This window comes from Ambystoma mexicanum, chromosome 6q (assembly GCF_040938575.1).
Source record: "Ambystoma mexicanum isolate Mex_15411 chromosome 6q, UKY_AmexF1_1, whole genome shotgun sequence".
NCBI classification, from domain to species: Eukaryota; Metazoa; Chordata; class Amphibia; order Caudata; family Ambystomatidae; genus Ambystoma; species Ambystoma mexicanum.
In genome coordinates, this window is record NC_090937.1 from 97,566,162 (window position 1) to 97,586,968 (window position 20,807).

At 49.9% G+C, this 20,807-nt stretch overlaps 1 protein-coding gene across 2 annotated transcripts in view; it reads right to left on the bottom strand.

Moving 5' to 3' along the window:
• The window catches only part of RAP1GDS1 (Rap1 GTPase-GDP dissociation stimulator 1), a 909,412-nt gene that overhangs the window by 200,740 nt on the left and 687,865 nt on the right, over positions 1-20,807 (bottom strand). For both annotated transcript variants that reach the window (XM_069630545.1, XM_069630544.1), the window contains one exon: positions 304-447. In XM_069630545.1, coding sequence (XP_069486646.1) covers positions 304-447 — 144 coding nt within the window. The remainder of the gene's footprint in view (positions 1-303; positions 448-20,807) is intronic.

Below are 20,807 nucleotides of genomic sequence, written 5' to 3' on the forward strand. Positions count from 1 at the left end.
ACTTCATGCAACAGAGAACACTGAAACCCAAACATTTCAATACAGCTTTTATGAAGAGTAACATTTGAAAGTTGGTTAAAGGGAATCCAATTATCCGTGTGACCAAGCATAAGCAGGCAAAGGTGTGCATCTGAAGGCATAGTTGGAACACGAATTGTGGCCACAAACAGTGAAACCATTGCAAAAACTGAGAATAAAAACACACCTGAAAAACCGAAAGAGAAAACGATATAAAATATAGAACATTCTGTCCTGGTGAAGACCATCATTCATCAATTTTTTCGTGTTGCCATCTCTACTCACCTCCGAGAAGAAGCAGAACCATGAGATCGGAGGCCGTCTTGAGCTCCGCAACGTCGTCCTCTTTTTCGCTGTTCACAGTCTGATGGACTATCTCCAGAAGGCACTCCACCAGGCCAGCTTCAACCAACTGCAGCTTGATGATATCTGTGGAAGGCATGGACAGGCCGCGGGCATGAATAATATTAAGCGGATGCAGAGAGCCCATAGCTGCATACATAGAGCGCACGCTTGCCCCTCACCCATTCTGCCAACCCGACAACATTTCCATCTTCAACCTCTGTGTGCTTGGAACGTGAGGGGGTCATTAAGAGTGGGTCATTAACATTTCAAACATCAGTATTTGCCCAAGAACATTTCAATGGTCCACCTAACTCCGAGGCAGGAGTCGCGAAATACCTCACATGATCTTCCCAGGCCATTCTGTGGGTGTATTTAGAAATGGATTTCCCAAGCGTGCCACATTTTACAAACCACAGGGGGAGGTAAAACATGTAAACTGGCCCCCAAAAAGGATTTGCAATTCGTTTTTTTTATCTGTACAGGTTTCAGATTGGCACATTATAAGGGAGTCAAAGCATGGGCTTCGCCGATGCACCACTCCCAATACCGTAACTATGCAACGCATTATAGGGTCATAACTGACACCTTTGTGCATTTAAAAAAAAATGTACAGTCAAGGCAGAAGCCATGACTGTATGTAAGCCATTTCCACCATCAATGCAATGTTGAAAATCGATTGTGAAATGTAACCAACAAAAAAAATGAAGGGGCGGGGGATTCCAGGAATACCACTGCATTAGCAGTGGGTCTGAATCAGGTGCAATAATGCCTGAGGTGGTATTTACCGCCAGATGTATTGAGCTAATCCACCCAATTCATATTGTCCCTGCACCAGGTTGCACCTACTGTCCTGCTTTGGAAAGGTCTGATGATGCTGCGTTTTCACCAAACCTTGCACCTTGAAATAGTAGGAGTCCCCGATTGTTGTCATGTATGAGGAAATAAAGGTTTGCTCTCCCTTGAAGTCTGAGGGCCTAGGATTGGTCTCTAATGAGAAGAGGACATGTAGACTGTGCCAGACTCAGGATAGAGAAACCGCAAAACATTGGGTCGTAAATTATAAAGCACTAAAGGACTTGAGAGATTTGTACATGCATCCAGCTGGGTATTCTCTGAGAGTCAGTGGAGATGGAGCACGAGGAGTGGCTCGCTAGCACTTTCAACTGCACTAATTAATTTTATAGATGACATTTTTAAATTTAGTAAGTGATATAAATGGACTGACAAAGGAACTTTCAAGTTTAGCTGAATAAAATATATGTACTATATGTAGTATATAACATGGAGAAGTAAATGATGTGTAATTTCGTTTTTAGATCTATTTGACGTATAATTATAATTGTAATCATAATTGTTCTTTTATAACGTTCTAAGCAGAGAATCGGGATTCGAGCCTGTGTTGCGCTGCAGTGTCTTGCTTCCAAGATAAACGCGTTGTCCCTGAGCTATCCCCCCTCACCAAGTATGAACTTGTTATATGTATATTTATATGTATGAAGTGACAAAAGCGCTATCTTTTTTTGATTATGTTTTATGTATTATTTAAATAAATTAAGTGCTATATTCTGTTTCTCGTCATGTGAAAGGTTTAATACGTAACCAAATCACAATGAATACAACATTTTACAAAATGAAAATAAAAAAGGTATTGTCTTGGCCAAGGCCCAGTCTTTAACGCGGATTGCGAAAGCATGGACCCAATCCACAGAGAAGTGTCACCGAAGCACGTGCAGCTTCACCAGAAAGCTCCGACTTATTTCAAGGGGACATGAACAGCATTAAATCTGGAGGTCAAAAGAGGTTTATTTTATCCATTTATTTTATTGGATATTTGTAAGGCGCCTTTACAACAAATAGACTTTCTAAGCACCACAAGACAAAAGGGGAGGTGGGGGGACAACGGAGAAAGATATAATAACGACTTTACTAGGCCTTGTGACATTCCGAATGTGCAGGTGCTGCACAAGAAATGGAGGGGCGGGGGAAGAAGTGCTAATCTGCGCAAAACAAGTGCTAAACTGGAAGGGAAAAGGGTGAAGAGGTGAGGTGCAAGTGTTAAGGCGAGGCCAGCGGGCAAGTTCCAGGGAATGCAGGGAAGAGGGAGGCGGAGTGCATCGTACTAGGACTCCAGGAATATTAGCAACAAAAATGACTAAAAGCGTAAATACAGACATAAAATTGCACAAAGAGCACCTGGTGCAAATTCCGTCTGCTTCACAAAACTCGGAAAAGGCTATTTGCAACCAGGGCTAATTAAAAAATGGCTGCCTGCGACTGGTTGGTCAGGAGCTGTGCAACACCAGATACATACGCAGTTTGTATAAACAAAAAGGGGTTCTCTGGAGGAATAGCAATGGCTGGGTCCTTCAAATGAAGGTCGCGACCTGATGACAGAACAAAAAATATGTATCCTGCAACTCTACAGGAAAAAGTGTCACTTTTGTTTGGTTCACTTTTCTCGGAAGATGCTTTCAAGAAAATCAAACGCTTTTCAATTTAACAAAAAAAATAAACTTGTGGCCATTTCTAATATAGTGTTCTTTCTTCTCCTGTTTTGTTGGAGAATCAGGTTTTATGAGCCAAGCAGAGCCGGCCCTTTAAAGGAAAACGAAAGCAAGGACTGAGAGCCGAGGGACAGGAGTAGGGATTTGGGGGGAGGGGAAAAGCGAGGTGTTAGTGAGTGTAAGAAAATAAAGGTGTTCCGACGTATCCTGTGTCTGTGGAGTCATCGCATGGTTGGGCCGGCACCAGAACATAACTGGAGATGAGCAACGGCCCACTTTGCTGTCCCGGGAGGAGAGGACGTGCACAGCCCGGAACGGAGGAGGCGAACCAGGGCTGAGGATCCAATGTGTTGGCAGAGGAGAGCTGTTGGAGGGAGGAGACCCAAGACGCCCAGCAGTGCTGCCGGTGAGGAGGCAACGAGGAAGCAGAGTAGACCAGGATGTCTGGTGAGCAGTCTACGGAACGAAGACTGGCCCGGAGAAGGGACCGCCAGGAGCGAACGCCCAGCAGTAAAGCCGTTGATGAGGCAGCAAGGGAGCAGAGTAGACCAGGATGTCTGGTGAGCAGTCTACGGAACGAAGACTGGCCCGGAGAAGGGACCACCAGGAGCGAACGCCCAGCAGTACTGCCGTTGATGAGGCAGGAAGGGAGCAGAGTAGACCAGGATGTCTGGTGAGCAGTCTACGGAACGAAGATTGGCCTGGAGAAGGGACCGCCAGCAGTGCCGCCGGTGAAGAGGACCACTACGAGGCGGCAGCGGAGGAGCAGAAGGACCACCAGTGACGCAGACCGAGGACGGCTGCAAGAGGTATGGAGGCGGCCGAAGGGGGCGGGAACGAGCGGCGGATCCTGCCGCACGAGAAGACGTGTGAAATAAGCACCCGGACAAAAGAAGCCACTAGAAAGCAAGGAGTGGCGTTACACGCCAATAGACAGTTTGCCCACGCATCCGAAACCACTAGAAAGCGACAATTGCCCTAATAGAACCCACGGGGGAAGGCAATCTACAGAACCATTAACCCACTAGAAAGCGAGGGCTATGAGTTCTGCCCTCACAGAACCCATGAGGGAAGGCAATCTACAGGCACATTAACCCACTAGAAAGCGAGGGCTACACAAGTACAGCCCACTAGGAAAAGGACAACTCACAGGCCATAAATGCACAGAGAAAACGACAATCACCCACAAGAAAGGACACCTACACCAGAGATAACACCACTAGAAAGCGAGGAATAGGTGGTCCAGCATACTACGCTCAGATGGTAGGAGCCACAACGTCGCACAAAGACCAGGTCACACAGAGTGACGGCTTGCAGAGCAGCACGCGTCCTTTAGGGGGCACAACACTAGCAAAGGCAAGGCAGACATACCAACTCAAATATGTCACAAGCAGGGAGCACGGTAGCGGACAGTGCGGCACCACTCCCAGCAGGGTTAACACCCACCAATCCAATATCATTCCTACGCTGACCAAATCCCTTCACGCTTGTGCCACAAGAAAACCAAGGCCAGAGATGACAGGAATGGATGGATGAATTGGAAGAATTCATGAGAGCCGTGGGAAATCGAGATGCACCGAGTAACCTAGACATCTTCTCCAACCTGGTGGGCAAGGACATCAAAAGCATCATCAAAATCATTCCTGCTCAAGAGATAACAACCTACCCACTACTCATCACCGCAATCAACGGACGCCTACTGGTTCTACTGAAGAGAGACTATGAGCGATACACCTTCAACCAGTGCACCCAGGCACCCCATGAAACAATAAGACAGTTCATCCTACGTCTCCAAAGGAAAATAACATACAATGACTTTGCCAACTTCAACAACGACAAAGCCCTCCGGTTAAGGGTAATAGAGGGGTGTCTGTCCTCCTAGTTTAGGAAACACCTTCTGAAGAAACCCCTCCCCCTGTAGGAGATAGCAGAACTAGCAAGGGTTTATGAACGCGTCTACGTCAAGCTGCCAATATCAAGAACCCAAAGAAACTAGACATGGTAGCCGCCATAACCAACAACCTGCAAGGACAGACCCGCTAATTTGGCGCCCCGTCCCTCCAAGATACCTGGAGCACATGCCGTTGGACCCAACCTGAGAGACGGTGCTATCGCTGCAGGTTTGAATTTCCCCACAAAAGACAGTGTCCCGCAATTGACCAGATGTGTGAGGTGTGGCCAGGAAAATCATTTCCAGAGCATGTGTCGAGAAAGAGCACCACAACTGCATGCCTACAGGCCACCGATGCAGCAGATGCGAAACGGAAGTTACAAAACTTCGAAGACACCCAACCCAAGACCGTACCCAGAGAGAGAACACTAGGAACAACCCCCTCAGAAACACACCACACCCCGGATTCATCAGAGCCGTGGAGAACCTACAAATGGAACCAGCGAGTGGCACACACAACAGTCCAGAGTAACTCTAGCACATGCAACCCATCCCTGACGAAGGCCCGAGAATCAAATTCACCACTGGAGACCCGCACAAGAACCCTCCCATCAGAGAACAACCCAAGACGGAACAATACCAGGAATATGAACGGTACAGTAGAGAATATGTCCGACTCATCGGACAACAGTGCAGCACCCCGAGTGACTGTAAACCTAGGAGGGCTCAATACACCGTTCCTCACACACACAAGAGCCAAGGTCAATGTAATGAATGAGAAAACATACAAAGCACTGACCGAGGCATACCCCCTCCGACCATCTCAGGCTCACATCTTCCAATGGGGCACGACCATACCCCTAACATCCAAGTGCCAATTCCTGTGCGACTTAGAACACAAAGGATGAGTGCCAGTCACGATTCACAGCCCATTGACTGGGAGATGCCTCCTAACCTACAAAACAGCCACTGCACTACAATGAATCAACATTCAGTACGATCAGTCAGAGTTGATCCAAGGATTTCCACCAAACGCCCAGTCCATACGTGCCATGTCCCAGAAGGCACTAGACCTTGAGACCATAAGAGCCATGTTCCCCAGCCTGTTGGAGGGCGTCGGCATGTTAAAGGACACTGTGATCAAACTTCACATCAACCCCTCGATACGACCAGTGCCGCAACACCCCAGGGGGATAGGATTCCATTTACAGACCAAAGTGACTCACGAGTTGCAATTGCTACTCGACAACATCATCGAGAGAGGGGTAGGGCGCAACCCCTGGGTGTCCCCACTGGTAGTTGTCCCCAAGTCAGACAGCCGCCTTTGACTCTGCGTCGACATGAGGATGCCCAACACGGCGATCCAAAGGGAGAGACATCCAGAGCCAAACAGGGGACATGCTGGTAAGACTCAACCAAGCCACCCGGTTCTCGAAGCTGGACCTGAACCAAGGCTACCACCAGCTAGTCATCGATCCCGAGTCACGCCCTATAACAACTTTCACGACGCATGAAGGCCTCTTCCGGTACAAATGGTTAAATTTTGCAATCTCGTCAGTGGCCGAGATTTTCCAAGAGACCATTCACAGACTGATAAGCCCAGTCATAAACGCATTAAACTACTTGAACGACATCTTAGTGTTTGGTGTCACCCAAGACCAACACGACGATGCACTAAGGCAGGTCTGCCACATTCTCCAGGAAGAGAGCCTCTGTTACGCTCACCTGGTATCCACAGGGACACCACCCAGCCCTGGTAGGATGATTTGCACTCTCAAATCATCTCCCGGTCCCTTAGTAAGGCCTCTGGTTAAAGATGGGTCTGCAATATAGGAGAGCTGGATTCAATACCAGATTATCTGTTTACCTACCTCCCTTGGCCTCAACTCCTTCCCCCCCCTTGGGCCTTCTCCTCACCTTAACATTGTAAGAGGTGGATTCTCCGCCCTGCTCCTCGTGGCAGGGGCGCGTAGATGTGGGGGGTGAGCAGCGACCAAGTTACTTCACTGGTGCAAGCCCCCCTGGGGGAAACCAGGCCTGCTGCGAGTCCGTAGGTTTGCTGCTTTGCAGTCTTTATATGCAGTTCTTATGCTCCTCTTAATTCGAATAATAATGTCTTGCTTCTTTCCATTTAGGTATGGAAAGGTATTTTGGTGTTGTCATGCAGTTTGAAGATGAGCATTGGCCAGTAGGCGAAAGCGCAATGTGGGCGATGCTGTCCGGTGAGTTATGCGCGATGCGCAGCGCTGTTTCGCCTTTTATATTGCTAACCTGTGTCTTTTCTCCTTGCAGGTTGCAAGGTTCCTGGCCGAGCGCCGTAATGTTTCAGCAATGGATGACTACCCAGTTAAGAATTGTGTGGCTTTCTTCATTCGGGAGGAAACATGAGTAAACGCTTAGTAATGCTGTCTTTCTTTCTCCTCTTTCCAGGTTATGGTATTCCAGGATGCTTGCGGTGCCGGATGATGGAGTTCGTACCTTCAGGTGAGTGGAACTGAAGTCAGCGATGGATTGAAGACAGGATACTGTTTCATGCAAGTTTTGTAGTGTTCTTTCTCTGCAGGTCCTTGGTTTCAGGTAAGCTGGCATCAAAGAACTGGACATGGTGAGCGTTACGCTGCCCACAGCAGAATAACGCAAAGCATGTTCTGCTGTTTGGGTGTGGTTTAAATAGTCTCAGCTAAAGTAGTCCAGGTAATATAGTCCCAGGCCTGCCGCACCCAAAAGACTAGACCGCATAGCTCAGTTCCTTGTAACTGAGCTGTGTGTGTGCCTCCATGTTGGCTGAACCCCTCCCCCACGCCCCTCCAAGTAAAATAGTCCCAAGTAAGGAACAAGTTACTTACCTGTAACTGTTGTTCTCCAGTATGGGTCTGGCATGGATTCACATGCTCATGAAAATTCCCCGTCGTCAGGCTGGGAATCCTCGGTAAAGAAAAAACCAGTATCAGTTTCGTTTCTGATCTGTCTTTCGTAGTAATAACCAATCACTGGTCTCTGCGTCATACTGACCACAGCCAATGACTGCCCTCTACCTAAGCACCGCCTCTGGCAGCCATCTTCAGATTTGGAAGCACGTGAAGTGGCAGTATGACCAAGTGAAGAGCCGCAGAGGGGTAGGCGGGAGGGTTCGCATGTGAATCCATGCCAGACCCATGCTGGAGAACAACAGTTACAGGTAAGTAACTTGTTCCTTCTCCAGCATGGGGTCTGGCATGGATTCACATGCTCATGAATAAAGAATACATAGCAGTACACACATGCACAACCACGGGAGGTGGCAAAGGCTCAACATTAAGCATTACATCAAACTCAACATTAAGCATCTTACCTCCTCACCAGGCTCACCTCAGGCGAACAGGTTGCGCAGCACTGCTTGGCCGACCCTGGACTCCTCCCTGGAATCCCGGTCGACGCAGTAGAATTTCGTGAAGGTGTGCGTCGACCTCCACGTAGCAGCCCTGCATATGTCCAGCAGTGCACACCAGATAGGAACGCCGTGGTAGCTGCGATCGCTCTGGTGGAATGGGCTCTCGGACGGCCAGGCAGCGGTCGGTTTGCCAACCGGTGACAGTACATGATACAGCCGGAGAGCCATCTGGAAATGGAAGCCTTCGAGAGAGCCTTCCCCTGATTGACAGGTCCAAAGTTCACAAAGAGTTGTGACGTCTTCCGAAAACACTTCGTGCGGTCTACGTAGAACTTCAGCGCTCTAGCCACATCCAGCGAGTGCAAAGTCCTCTCAGCCGGCGACGAAGGCGACGGGAAGAACACAGGCAACACCAAGGGTTAATTGAGATGGAAGTCCGACGGTACCTTGGGCATGAAGGAGGGGTGCGTCCTGAGCACTACCCTCGTGTCGTGAAAAGTCAAGTACGGGGCCTTGCAGGAAAGGGCCTGGATCTCCCCCACTCGTCGTGCGGAGGTGATGGCCACAAGAAACGCTGTTTTCCACGACAGAAATTTCAACGGAGCCGAGTGCAGAGGCTCGAACGGAGGTCCCATGAGCTTGGACAGCACCACGTTGAGCTCCCACGCCGGGGCCGGAGCCTTCACCGGCGGGAACGATCTGAACAGTCCCTTCATGAACTCTTTCACCAGACGATGAGACCACAAGGACGTCCGCCCCGTGGTTCTGTTGTATCGGGAGATCGCAGCAAGATGAATCTTGATGGACGCGTGTGCCAGTCCAGCTTTGGCCAGCGTCAGCAGGTACAGCAGTACTTGGGGAGCCGTAATCCGTAGAGGGTTAATCTTCTGTGCGTGGCACCAGACAGAGAACCTCTTCCATTTGTGTCCGTAGCATTTAAGACTCGAGGACGCCCTGGCCTTTGCAAGAACCTCTCTGCAGTCGGCCGGTATGTCGTATCCTCCAAACTCTAGCGCTGCAGGAGCCAGGCCTGCAAGTTCAGCGATTTCGGGTCGTGGTGGAGGATGGCGCCTCCTTCCCTGGAGAGTAGATCCGCGTCCACCGGCAGCTTGATTGGCGGGGACGCTGACAAGTCCAGAAGGTCCGGGAACCATATCTGCCTTGGCCACGCAGGTGCGACGAGGATCATCCTGCACCGTGACCTCTTGAGCTGGTTGACGAGCCGGATTAGCAGCGGCAAAGGAGGGAACGCGTAGAGGAACAGGCCCTCCCAGGGGAACGAGAAAGCATCGCCCATGCTCCTCGCCTGGGGGAACCTGCTGGCGAACCTCAGGCACTTGGAGTTCGTCGCCGCCGCGAACAGGTCGATCTGGGGTGTGCCCCACCGTCGGAAGAGGCGATCCACTAGATCCTGCCGTAGCTCCCACTCGTGGCACGAGCACAGCTCCCTGCTGAGCGAGTCAGCGATGGTGTTTTTTATCCCTGCCAGATGAAACGGCACCAGAAATATCCTTTGGGCGACGGCCCAATGCCACAGGTCCTGAGCCTCCTTGGACAGTGCTGGGGACCTGGTTCCGCCCTGTTTCCTGATGTAAAACATGGTGGTGGTGTTGTCGGTGAAGATCCTCACCACCTTGCCCTTGAGGGACGGAAGGAAGGACCTGAGGGCCCAAAACACTGCACGGAGCTCCAGGACGTTGATATGTAGGGATTTCTCCGTCAGGAGCCAAAGGCCTCTTGCGTGCAGATTTTCGGTGTGCGCTCCCCACCCTTCCGGGAGGCATCTGTGGTCACTGTCTCCTGGTGGGCTGGGGTCTGGAAGTCCATGCCCGCCGTCAGATGCGCGCGGGTGCCCCACCACCGGATCGCTCGTCGGAAACTCTCGTAGAGTGTGATCCTTTCCTCGAAGCTGCCCGTCGTTTGGACCCAGCGCGCGTCCAGGAACTCCTGCAACGGGCGCATCCGGAGCCTGCACATGGGAATGAGGTAGATGCAGGAAGACATCATTCCGAGGAGGGACTTGATGGACCTCACCTTGGCCGCGTCGGCCACCAACATCCGCTGCACCTTGCCCAGGATGGTCCTGGTCCTCTCCTCCGACGGGGAGGCCAGAAGGGACACTGTGTTGAGCCTCGCTCCCAGAAACAGAGCGTCTTGCGCGGGTACCAGGTGGGATTTGGCGTAGTTCACGGAGAATCCCAAGTCCATGAGAAGTTGGACGGTCCTTGCCGTGTGAACCACGGCGAGCTCCCTCGTCTTGGCTCGGATGAGCCAGTCGTCCAGGTAGGGGTAGACGTGGATCCCTTCGCGGCGCAGCTGCGCCGCCACCGGTGCGAGGCACTTGGTGAACACCCTGGGTGCCGACCGTAGTCCGAAGGGGAGGGCTTTGAACTGGTAATGATGCCCTTGGACAACAAACCTGAGGAATTTTCGGTGCCCCTTTAGGATGGGAATATGGAAGTAGGCATCCTCCAAATCCAACGACGACAGGAAGTCTCCTTCCTCCAGCTGACCCAGGACGTGCTGGAGGGTGACCATCCGGAACTTTTGCGCCTTGATGAACTTGTTCAGACGTCGCAGGTCCAGGATGGGGCGCCATCCCCCCGTCTTCTTCTTCACGAGGAAGTATCTCGAGTAAACTCCGGAGCCCCGAAGCCTCTTTGGGACGAGTTCGATGGTGCCCTTCCTGAGCATCGCCTTTACCTCCAGGAGAAGTTGAGGGACGTGAAGTTCTTTCCTGGCCACGGGGGGGACGCGCGGACACCTTCTTTGAAACTCGAGCGCGTGGCCCCGGGCCAAGGCGTCCAGCACCCAACGGTCGGTGGAGATGGACTCCCACACGCTGACGAAGATCGCCAGCCGGCCTCCCACCGGGGTGCTTCGGTGGGGGCCCGACCCCACGGCCGGTTCAATCCTGCTTCGACGAGGCTTTGCCGCCTTGACCTCCTTGGCGACGACGGCGGGGTCCGCCAGATTTGCCTCGTCCTCTGTAGGCCCCCTGAGACGACGAGCGGGCCGCTTGACGGTAGGTGGAGAAACCGCCGCCGGAACCTTTGGAGGCGCCCTTGCCTCCGCTGCTCCGAAAGGGCGTCCGTCGTTGTTGCAGAACTCCAAGGGCCCGGGCCGTCTCGGTGTCCGCTTTAATGGCCTGAAGGGAATCGTCCACTGTTTTCCCAAACAGGTTGTTCCCATCGAAGGGCATGTCCAGGACTCTGGTCTGAACGTCTTGACGGAAGTCCGTAGCCTTGAGCCATCCACGCCGCCTAAGGCAAACGCCGTTGCCCAACTGGCGGAACCCAGTGTCGGCGATGTCCGTCGCAACGGTAATGGCGTGGTCCGAAGCCACCTCACCTTCCTGCAGGATCTCCAGGGCCTCTGCCCTCTTGTTGTCCGGCAAGAAGTCCAGCAGGGGAGCCAGTTTGTACCAGAGCTCCCTGTCGTAGCGGGCCACAATAGCCAAGGCGTTGGCCGCTTTAATCGTCGTCGCTGCAGACGAGATGACTCTGCGTCCCATAGCGTCCAATTTCTTTCCCTCGCCGTCCGGTGGGGAAGTCGATGTGGAGGCCGCACCCCCCCCCCCCCGTTTTTTCCTGGCCGCCGCGGAGACGACGGAGTCCGGGGTAGGCTGCGCCCGGAGGCACAGGGGGGCCGTGTCCGGGACCCGGTACTTTTTCTCGTACCGGTCTCTTCTAGCTGGCGTCGTGGAAGGGTTCTTGAGGAGGGTGAGGCCCTCATCCCAAATGTCGTCCAATAGAGGCACTGCGAGGACCGTCTTCCTCTTGGCCTCGCGCCGCTGATAAAGGAAACCTTCCTTCTTCTTCTCCTCAGGGCAGAGTTGGAAAAGCTCGGATGCCCTGGTGATCATGGAGTGGAACGATCCAATCTCGTCGGGCGGAGAAGCCCTGGTGGGAGGCGACAACGGTACATCCTCGTCATATACCTCGTCGTCCGTACCCGTCGCTGCCGTGTCAGTCCCCGTATCATCCCCTCGGGTGGACGGGGAGGAGGGCTGGAAGGGGCGCGACGGCTGAAAAGGAGGCGGAGGGTGGATCCTTCTTTTCTTGGTAGGGGGAACCCCAGAAGGTCCCGGTTCTGGGTCCCCCGACGGCAGAGGTTCCGTCGGCAACGGTAGTCTCGTCCTTATCTCCGAGCATAAGGACTGTATAGCCAACAAAATGGCCGCCGAGTTGTCTCGCGGCGCTGGCAGAGGGGAATCCGACGGGCGATCAGGGGCCCTGTCGGTACCCTTGACGATGTCGTCACCTGCGTCGGGATCCATCCCGACGGGCCGGTCTTCTTCCACACCGAGGCCGTGGCTTAAGACCTCGACCAGCTCCTCCTACGAGGTTGAGGCCGAATCTACGACGACGCCCTGCCCCCCCTTTTTCTTCCCCACGGGGGATTTCACGGGGGTCCTATCGATGGGCACAAAAGAGGACTCCCTCCGAGGTGGCAGGGAGACTCTGAGCCCCGAGGTCACCACCACTGGTGTAGCCTCCACAGGCTGAGCCAGGGCCGCCGCGACAGTTTCGATAGAGGGCTTGGCCGGATGGATTAAGGCCTTCACCACCTTAGGTGCGCTCACTGCCTTATCCTTGAGGGGGGGGACACTGCCTCGCTCCCCCTCCGCCTTCGAGCTCGACCGGGGCCTCTCCAGGAGCCTCGCCGGGTGCTCGGCCTTCCTCTTACCCGACCCAGAGCGTTGGCTCGTGGTTGATGGTGCCGGGGAGGGTGCGCCCAGCCTGGCGCCCGTAGAGCCCGACCGTTCGGTGCTCCCGGTGCCAGCGGACTCGCGGTGCTTGGCCTTATGTTGGACCCCCGTCGCCGGGGCGTCCTCAAAGGTCTTAGAAGACCGCTCGGATTTCTTCCTCTTCTTCTCGCCGGACGGGCTCTTCCCTTCCAGCCAGTTGGCGAGACGTTGATGGCGGTCCTTCATGGTCCGCTCCGACATGTTGCCGCAAAACGCACAGTCCTTCTCCACGTGCGTCTTGTCCTCATGTAGGCAGTAAAGACAAAAAGAGTGTTCGTCCTCCTTGAAGACGTTCTGCAGCTGGCATCCAGGGCAGACCCTGAACAGCTTTCCGGGCGTCGAGCTTCCCTTCTCCTGGGCCATGACCGGGCCTGAGAAACTTCTGGAGTCCTCCAAAAGCGTAGCTCGACGAAATCTTCACCCTTGAGGGGCGCAGACGAATCCGACACGGGTCCCCGTTGATCGGATGGAGAGTCGGTGGAGCTTGAGGCTCTTTTGACCGAAAAAACGAAGTTTTTGAGAAAAAAACGTGAAAAAAATAGCACTAACGCTCGAGAGCAATAGCACGAGGATCCCAACACATGAACGTGCGGTAAAAATCTGAAGATGGCTGCCAGAGGCGGTGCTTAGGTAGAGGGCAGTCATTGGCTGTGGTCAGTATGACGCAGAGACCAGTGATTGGTTATTACTACGAAAGACAGATCAGAAACGAAACTGATACTGGTTTTTTCTTTACCGAGGATTCCCAGCCTGACGACGGGGAATATTCATGAGCATGTGAATCCATGCCAGACCCCATGCTGGAGAAATAGTCCCATTCTAATGTTGGTCTTCATGATGGTTATGAGCCTGGCGCCAAAGGCACCAGGACAGACTCCAAGAGAGTCTTGGATGAGGTTTTAAGGCCTTTGACCTGGCTGGTCAAAGGCCTGACTTGCCAGTGAGGGCCAGGGCCAAAGGCCATGACAGCCTCACCCTCAACGGCATAAAGTGCAACATTTTTTATTTTTTTATTTCATTTAGTTCATACAAACTTTTAAAAAGAAAAGTTAAGAAAAAAAAACAAAAAAGAAGGCAAAGGAAAAAGAGAAGAAGAAAAGGAAATTGTAATCCATAAATCACAAAACTAAGTGCTCAAGACAAGCAAGGTAGATCAGCGAGGCAGGAAAGGTCCCACCCTTCCAAATCTCTATCATGTCCACAAAGTTTTTTCAGTTATGCATGATCTTCAAAAAGGTTTAAATCGAGCAGTAGTTTTCCTATTTAAAAGTCTATACCAAATGCCTTCCCAATTCACGTATTTTCTGTTTTCCATACAATATCAGTCTATCAACAGCATTTCAAGTTTTCGTAAAAAACAGACCATAAGTGTCTTTTTCTCTCAGATTAGAAAACTTTAATCACATATCTTCTTTGCATAAATTGGGGTATGTATTTACCACTTGTTTCAAATGTATCGTCCTCAGTGATTTTAGCCCTTCGCAGTCTAGAATTAGATGTTTTAAGGTCTCCAAGTAGTTCTCGCAAAAGCAGCATGTTAGTAACAGCGTTTGTTTGAATCTCTGTTTTCAACTTACCCTTGAATTGAAGAGGTTAAGTCGATATTTCATAAAGATTTTTCGGAAGTTGGCATTCCCTTCCCTTGCAGCATCTTTCATTAGAGTATAACAATTTCTATTGTCTATGGTTGCACACCAGTCTCGTTCCCACAGCTTTTTTTTGACATCATTTGGATTATTTTTTAATGTCTCAGTCTGTATATAGCTCCTTCAGGTGTCCTTCACAGGTATTCATCCATTTAGCTGGTATTGACTCTGGGTTCCATTCCCTCAGATCTGCTAATATTTCAAACTGCGGCATCCTCTTATCCAGAATAGTTTTCCAATATAAGGACAGCATATTCTAGAGCACCCTCGCATTCATTGATATTAGATTTAGTTCATATCGCAAACATGCGAACGGTAAGCCCTTTTGCAGTTGAAGTACTCTTCTCCAATACTGGCTTTCAAGTTGTGACCATATATTAGCCGGGGCTCCTAAAGTGCTTTCTGCCCCATATATTAAAGTCGGGACTGCCTTCTGATTGTAGTGAGCAAGTACCGGCAGCAAGGAAAACTACACATATTTCTTGTTTACAACCATAGCTTGACAAGCTAGTTTGCATTTTTGTTTTGCATTTTCAACCCATGGCGCATCGTTTATATTGCTGTTTATCCACATCCCAAGATATTTGGCCTTAGAGACGCACTTTAACACTTCATTATTTAGACGCCATTTTGGTTCCTGACTTTTGATTACTTTTTTTGTCCGATTAAGATCCTGCAAAATTAGTATTTCAGATTTAACAGGGTTGATCTTTAGTTTATTTTTAATGACGTAGCTCTCCAGTGCTGCTAATTTTCGTGTTTAGCCAATTGGCGTCAGGTCAAGGTGGGCGATATCGCCGGCGTACAACAGCAAATTTACTTCTTTGTCATTGCATTGATTTTGGGCGGGTTAGAATTAATGGCTTCAAAAACTTCTCCGATATCTGATAAGAACAAACAGAACAGGGTAGCCGCTAATTGGCATCCCTGTTTTACACCACAGTTGGTCAAAATTGTTGGAGTGTTCCAGCATTATCGAGTCGGATCTTAATGACCGTTTTAGTGTGTAATTCTTTAATGGGTTGCAACAGATTTTCTGGGCACATCCATTTTCTCATTTTTCTCCAGAGCAGTCCTCTATCCACAGTGTCAAATGCACTGGATAAATCAACAAATGCTATGTACATTTTTCTGTTTTGTCGTATTGCCTCCATCTTTAGGAAGTTTATCAATGTTAAGTTAAGGCCACAGCCAACACCTTTAACAAACACAGCTTGATGTGGGTCAAATCTCGCAGTTTCTTCCACCCACTTCAAATGTTGACATTGTAGCTGACTTGCAAAGATTTTACCTACCACGTCAAGGAGTGCAATCGGCCAATAGTTTTTTGACTGTGTTATGTCCCCTTTTTTAAATATGGGGACAACGATTGCACTCCGCCATGACATCAGGATTTTTCGGTTCCGTAAAATGGATGTGAACAGAACATAACAGAATTCGGCCCATAATTCTGGCTGCTGTTTTAGTTGCTGATTTGTCAGGCCGCCGGGTCCAGGAGCTCTGGATTTGCTGTGTCTCATTATCTTTCTTAAGATATCGTCCTTTTCAATCAAAATAGACCAAGTGTTTACAGGCTCTTGTTGTGTAACCACGATATTTTCTTTGCTGAACAGCATTTTGGTATAGTGGTTAACCCACAATTTTTCTGATACCATGTTGTTTATGAGTGCTCCTTGGGGCACATATACATCATTAAGCAAGTTCCAAAGGGAGCTTGTATTTCTTTTGGATAGAGTCTCCATCATCAACTCCGCATCGTGTTGAATCATTACAGATCTATGGCTGATCAACCAGTTCTTATGGGTTTGTCTTGCCTGTTTTTTTAGTCTCAGGGCTTCCTCAGCTGGATGAATTTGATCAGTTTTTATTGCTTTATTTAGAACTTGTTTTATTTGCTATTTCGTGGTCCCATGCATGACTTTTTTAAAGTCCGACTTTGATTTCGTCATGCATGTTTCCCGATATGCATATAGGAGCACAGTATATTCTGGTCTCTCTGGGTCATACTTATTCTCCAACGATTTCAGTATGTCACGTATGTTGTTCTCTTCCAGCCATAGATGGTTTCGCCATGGTACCACAACTAAGTGTTCTGGTTTTGGTGGTTCTCTCGTTTGATGTGCTTTCAATTGAAGTTTTAGCATGCAATGATCACTTCGTCCTATGTTGAAAACTTGTAATTTTTCAACTTGGGTTCCCAATCTCTCAGTGGCAAACCTATAGACAATAATTGACCTTTGTTGATTTCTTTGCCAAGTGAAGTTAGCTGGAATATCTCTAGGGGTGTTTCTGTTTAGCATCTTGAGATTCCATACTTTTATTTCATGCATCCATGCTTCAACCTTTACTTTAGCAGGTAAATTCTGATTTATGAAGCAGTTTATATTTAGATCACCACAGATCAGAATATTCACGTTAGCCTCTTTGCAGTGAATTTCGCTCAGAATTTAGAGACTTGGGAGATACATTTTTCTTGACGTATAGCGTCATATTGCCAGTACAAATTCATCACCACTAAAGTCTTACCGATTTTCTTCGTATATGACGGTAGTGAAATCCTACTTGAATATAAGGTGATACATTTTTGTGGAGGACAATACGTGCACCGCTTTTAACTCTTAAGGTTAAAAGGCCTGACATCGGCCTGCCCTTAGCACCCTTGATAGCTGCATTAAAAGCGGTCTCAAATCCCTCAGCTATAGGATTTTCCAAGAGCCATGTCTCCTGGAGACACAAAATGTCAATCAAGTTCAGTTGGTATCTTGCCAAAGAGATTAGAATGACCTATCGTATTCCAAGATGCTATACAGACATTTTCCAAGTGGCCAGTCGCTAGACGTTAGCTCTCATTTACCTTGTTCGAGTGCGACATTAACAAACACAGCATATGATTCTTTGGACACATCTTTTCTGATCAGGGCAGCAGAGCAGATCCCGACAAATTCAGCGCCATCCTAAACCTGGCGAGCCCGAAAGATGTGTCCGAGCTACGATCGTTTCTAAGCATGGCTGGAAACTGCGCGCAATACCTTCCCCGCTAGGCAACGCTCACCAGCCTGCTACGACAACAATTCAAGAAGGATCAACCATTCACATGGGATGAACAGTGCCAGCACGCTTTCTCCACAATCAAACACGAACTGGCTAACAAACAGCGGCATACTTCAACCTACAGTGGGACACTGAAATTACTGTAGATGTCAACCCGGTGGGCCTAGGCGCCATCCTAGCCCACACCAATCCGCAAACAGGTGGCCACAAAACACTTTGAGACGGCAGTGGGGGAGGGGGGAGCAGACAGAAGAAACCTGCTAAGGATGGCAAAGATACAAGGAGAACTGGCCACAACGGAGCAAGGAACACTCCTGAGAGGAAACTGGCTGGTGGCTACCAAAAGCCTCAGGAAGCCCCTGGTCATAATCGCGCACGAGGGACACCGAGGCATAGCCAACACAAAGAAGATACTACGCAATCAGGTCTGGTTCCCCCACATGGACACCATAGTGGAAGACACACTGAGGCACTGCGTGCCATGACAGGTGAAAGCGGCAAGCCCACCCCGTGCCCGCTCCAGACAGTTACCGTACCCGAGGCACCATGGCAACAAGTGGCGCTAGATTTCTACGGACCGCTAGAAGGAGGCCACCTATTAGTGGCAATTGACGAATACTCCAGATTTCCACTAGTGAAACACGTTCTGACCACAGCATTCCACCAGGTCATGGTCGTGGTGGATGAGCTATACAGAGAATGGGGCGTCCCCAAGGTGGTAAGAACTGACAACGGTCCACCCTTCCAAGGGCAGGAGTTTGCAAAGTTCACAGCCCACCTAGGATTTCACCACCAAAGGATTACGCCGCTGTGGCCCCAAGCCAACGGCATGCTAGAACGCTTCATGGCCACCATCAAGCGAACACGCCAGAAAGCTGCGGCAGACCAGACCTCCATGCCTCAAGCCATCTCCCAAATGCTGAGGAGTTACCGCAACACACCGCACGAGACAACCAGCCGGATCACAGCAGAACAAATGATTACATATAAGCTACAGACCAGACTACCACAGCTGGAAGACTACACCCCGGCGGAAGACGCTGAAATCAGGAGAAGAGAGGCTGAAAAAAGAAGGAAAGCTAAAGAGTGGACCGACCGGAAGCGGAAAGCTAGGGAACCCCAAATCCCGGCAGGCGAGATTGCGCTGGACAGACAGACAACAACGGAAAACCGACTCCAGATATAGTCCAGAGCCATTGGTGGTAACGGAAGTTAAGGGCCCATGATCACGGCCCAGGGAGACCACGGGAAAATAACCAGGAATGCCTCGTTCTTCCGCAAGATGTTTCAAGAGGACCATGAAGAGGATGCGTACATCAAGGACAAAGAAACAGAAGCCAGAGAAGCACCCGGGGCACCCCCCCCCGAAGACCCGCCGCCGAAGGCGCCTGATGACCCAGCAAATGACCTGCCTGGCCACCCCCAGTGGGTCTCACAAAGGACCCCCCACCTCATTGAAGAAATGTAGGACATGGACTTCCATGGTAAGTAAGGGGGGCTGTTATGGGCCAAGCAGCGCCGGCCCCTTTAAGGTAAAACGAAAGCAAGGACAGAGGGGAGGGGCAGGAGGATGGGGGTCGGAAGGGGAAAAGCGAGGGGTCAGTGATTGAAACAAAATAAAGATGTTCTAACGTATCCTGTGTCTGTGGAGTTATTGCGTGGTTGGGCGTGCACCAGAACATAACATCATGTCTATTTGCAGATGAAAAGGGCGGGAGGTACAAACTGCATGTGCCACAGGTGTGATTCTTTATAAATCAATCGAGTAAATCAAAACATTTTAAAATCTTCATTGTTCCTTTTTCACGCAGGGCTATGCTCTCAAATTGGAGTGCCTCTCACCTACTATCTAAGTGAGCACACAAACCTAAGGCGATAGTGTGATATTGTGTGACCAACGCTCATGTAGTCCAACGCCTGTATTAATCGTAAGTCAACGCTGGGTTTGGATAGACCACATCTTCCCCTTAGTGTCTGCTCGCCCAGCAGTGTTTCGTACTGGCCCGAGTGTTGAAAAGAGTAAAAAAATTGTGAGATACAATGCTACTACTGCTTTACTGGTTTGTTTTACGCTTGGTTTCTCGTGTCCGCTGTGAGTTTTCATGTTCTGATGTTTGTAATTCTGATGCCTGTTCAATGAAAACTTTCAGACAGACCCCTATGATTCGAAGTATGACATCTTCAAACATAATCGAACAGGGTATGGGATGTGTCCTAACAAAAAATTAATGAGGGTTACTAGTTCTCCTAGGTTTCGCCGCACTTTAAGATAAAGGTACCGTTTTCCATTTCCCCAGAGCGTCCTACGGCACTGGTTCCTTATGAGGTATGGGACATGAACGCTCAACATAAGACCTGCTGGTATTATCACTAACTCAAAAGAGTCAGCTATATTGAAGGCTTCAAGAGAGAACTAAACAAGTGCATGGGCCTATTCAGTGGCATAACACAAAATAAGTGGCCCCTCCTCCAAGCCCTGCTCCAGAGCCCCCCCACGAGCTGTGCCACAGACTCTAGGGCTGGCATGGGACACCATGCATGATGATCATTCTGCCACAGGGGCACACTGTGGACTGTACTGAGTGCTTAATTTTGTAAATAATTACCAGGGCCCACATTTTCTAGCGCACCCGGGAGACATCGGGCGGGCAACTCCCGGCTCACTACTGCCAACATCCATGATTGTTCCCCCAAGGTTCATGCATATTAAGGGTTAACGCTGCAACTTCTACTGGGTATTTTGGGTGATGGATGCATTAGCCATGGAACATGTGCAATGCACAGAGGCCAAACAACATACAATAACATACTAGTTTAAGATAAATGTTTGACTGCTTCTTTAAACACATCATCATTGTTAACATTTGGCTCGGATTGTATAGGTGGCAATTGGAACATGTCGACCATCTAGCATCAAGTTCATGAATAATGAATGATGCGCCGACACAGGGTGAAGAGAATTTGGCTGGTGCACACTGCTGTTGCTTGTTGTGTGACAACCGCTGAGGGAAAATTAATACATGTGCCAAAACACATCATGAGACAGTCTAATACAGAAAGTGCTGGGGCTCAGAAATAAGTTCCCGGGCTGAACCCTAGCAAAAAACCCCACAGGGCTGAACCCTGGCAAACAACCCCACAAATTAAACACTGGCTACACGAGGCAAAATATGTACCTTTTTTATCCAACCTTACATCTTTCAAGTAGTAAAGAAACAACTGGTGGTGGCGC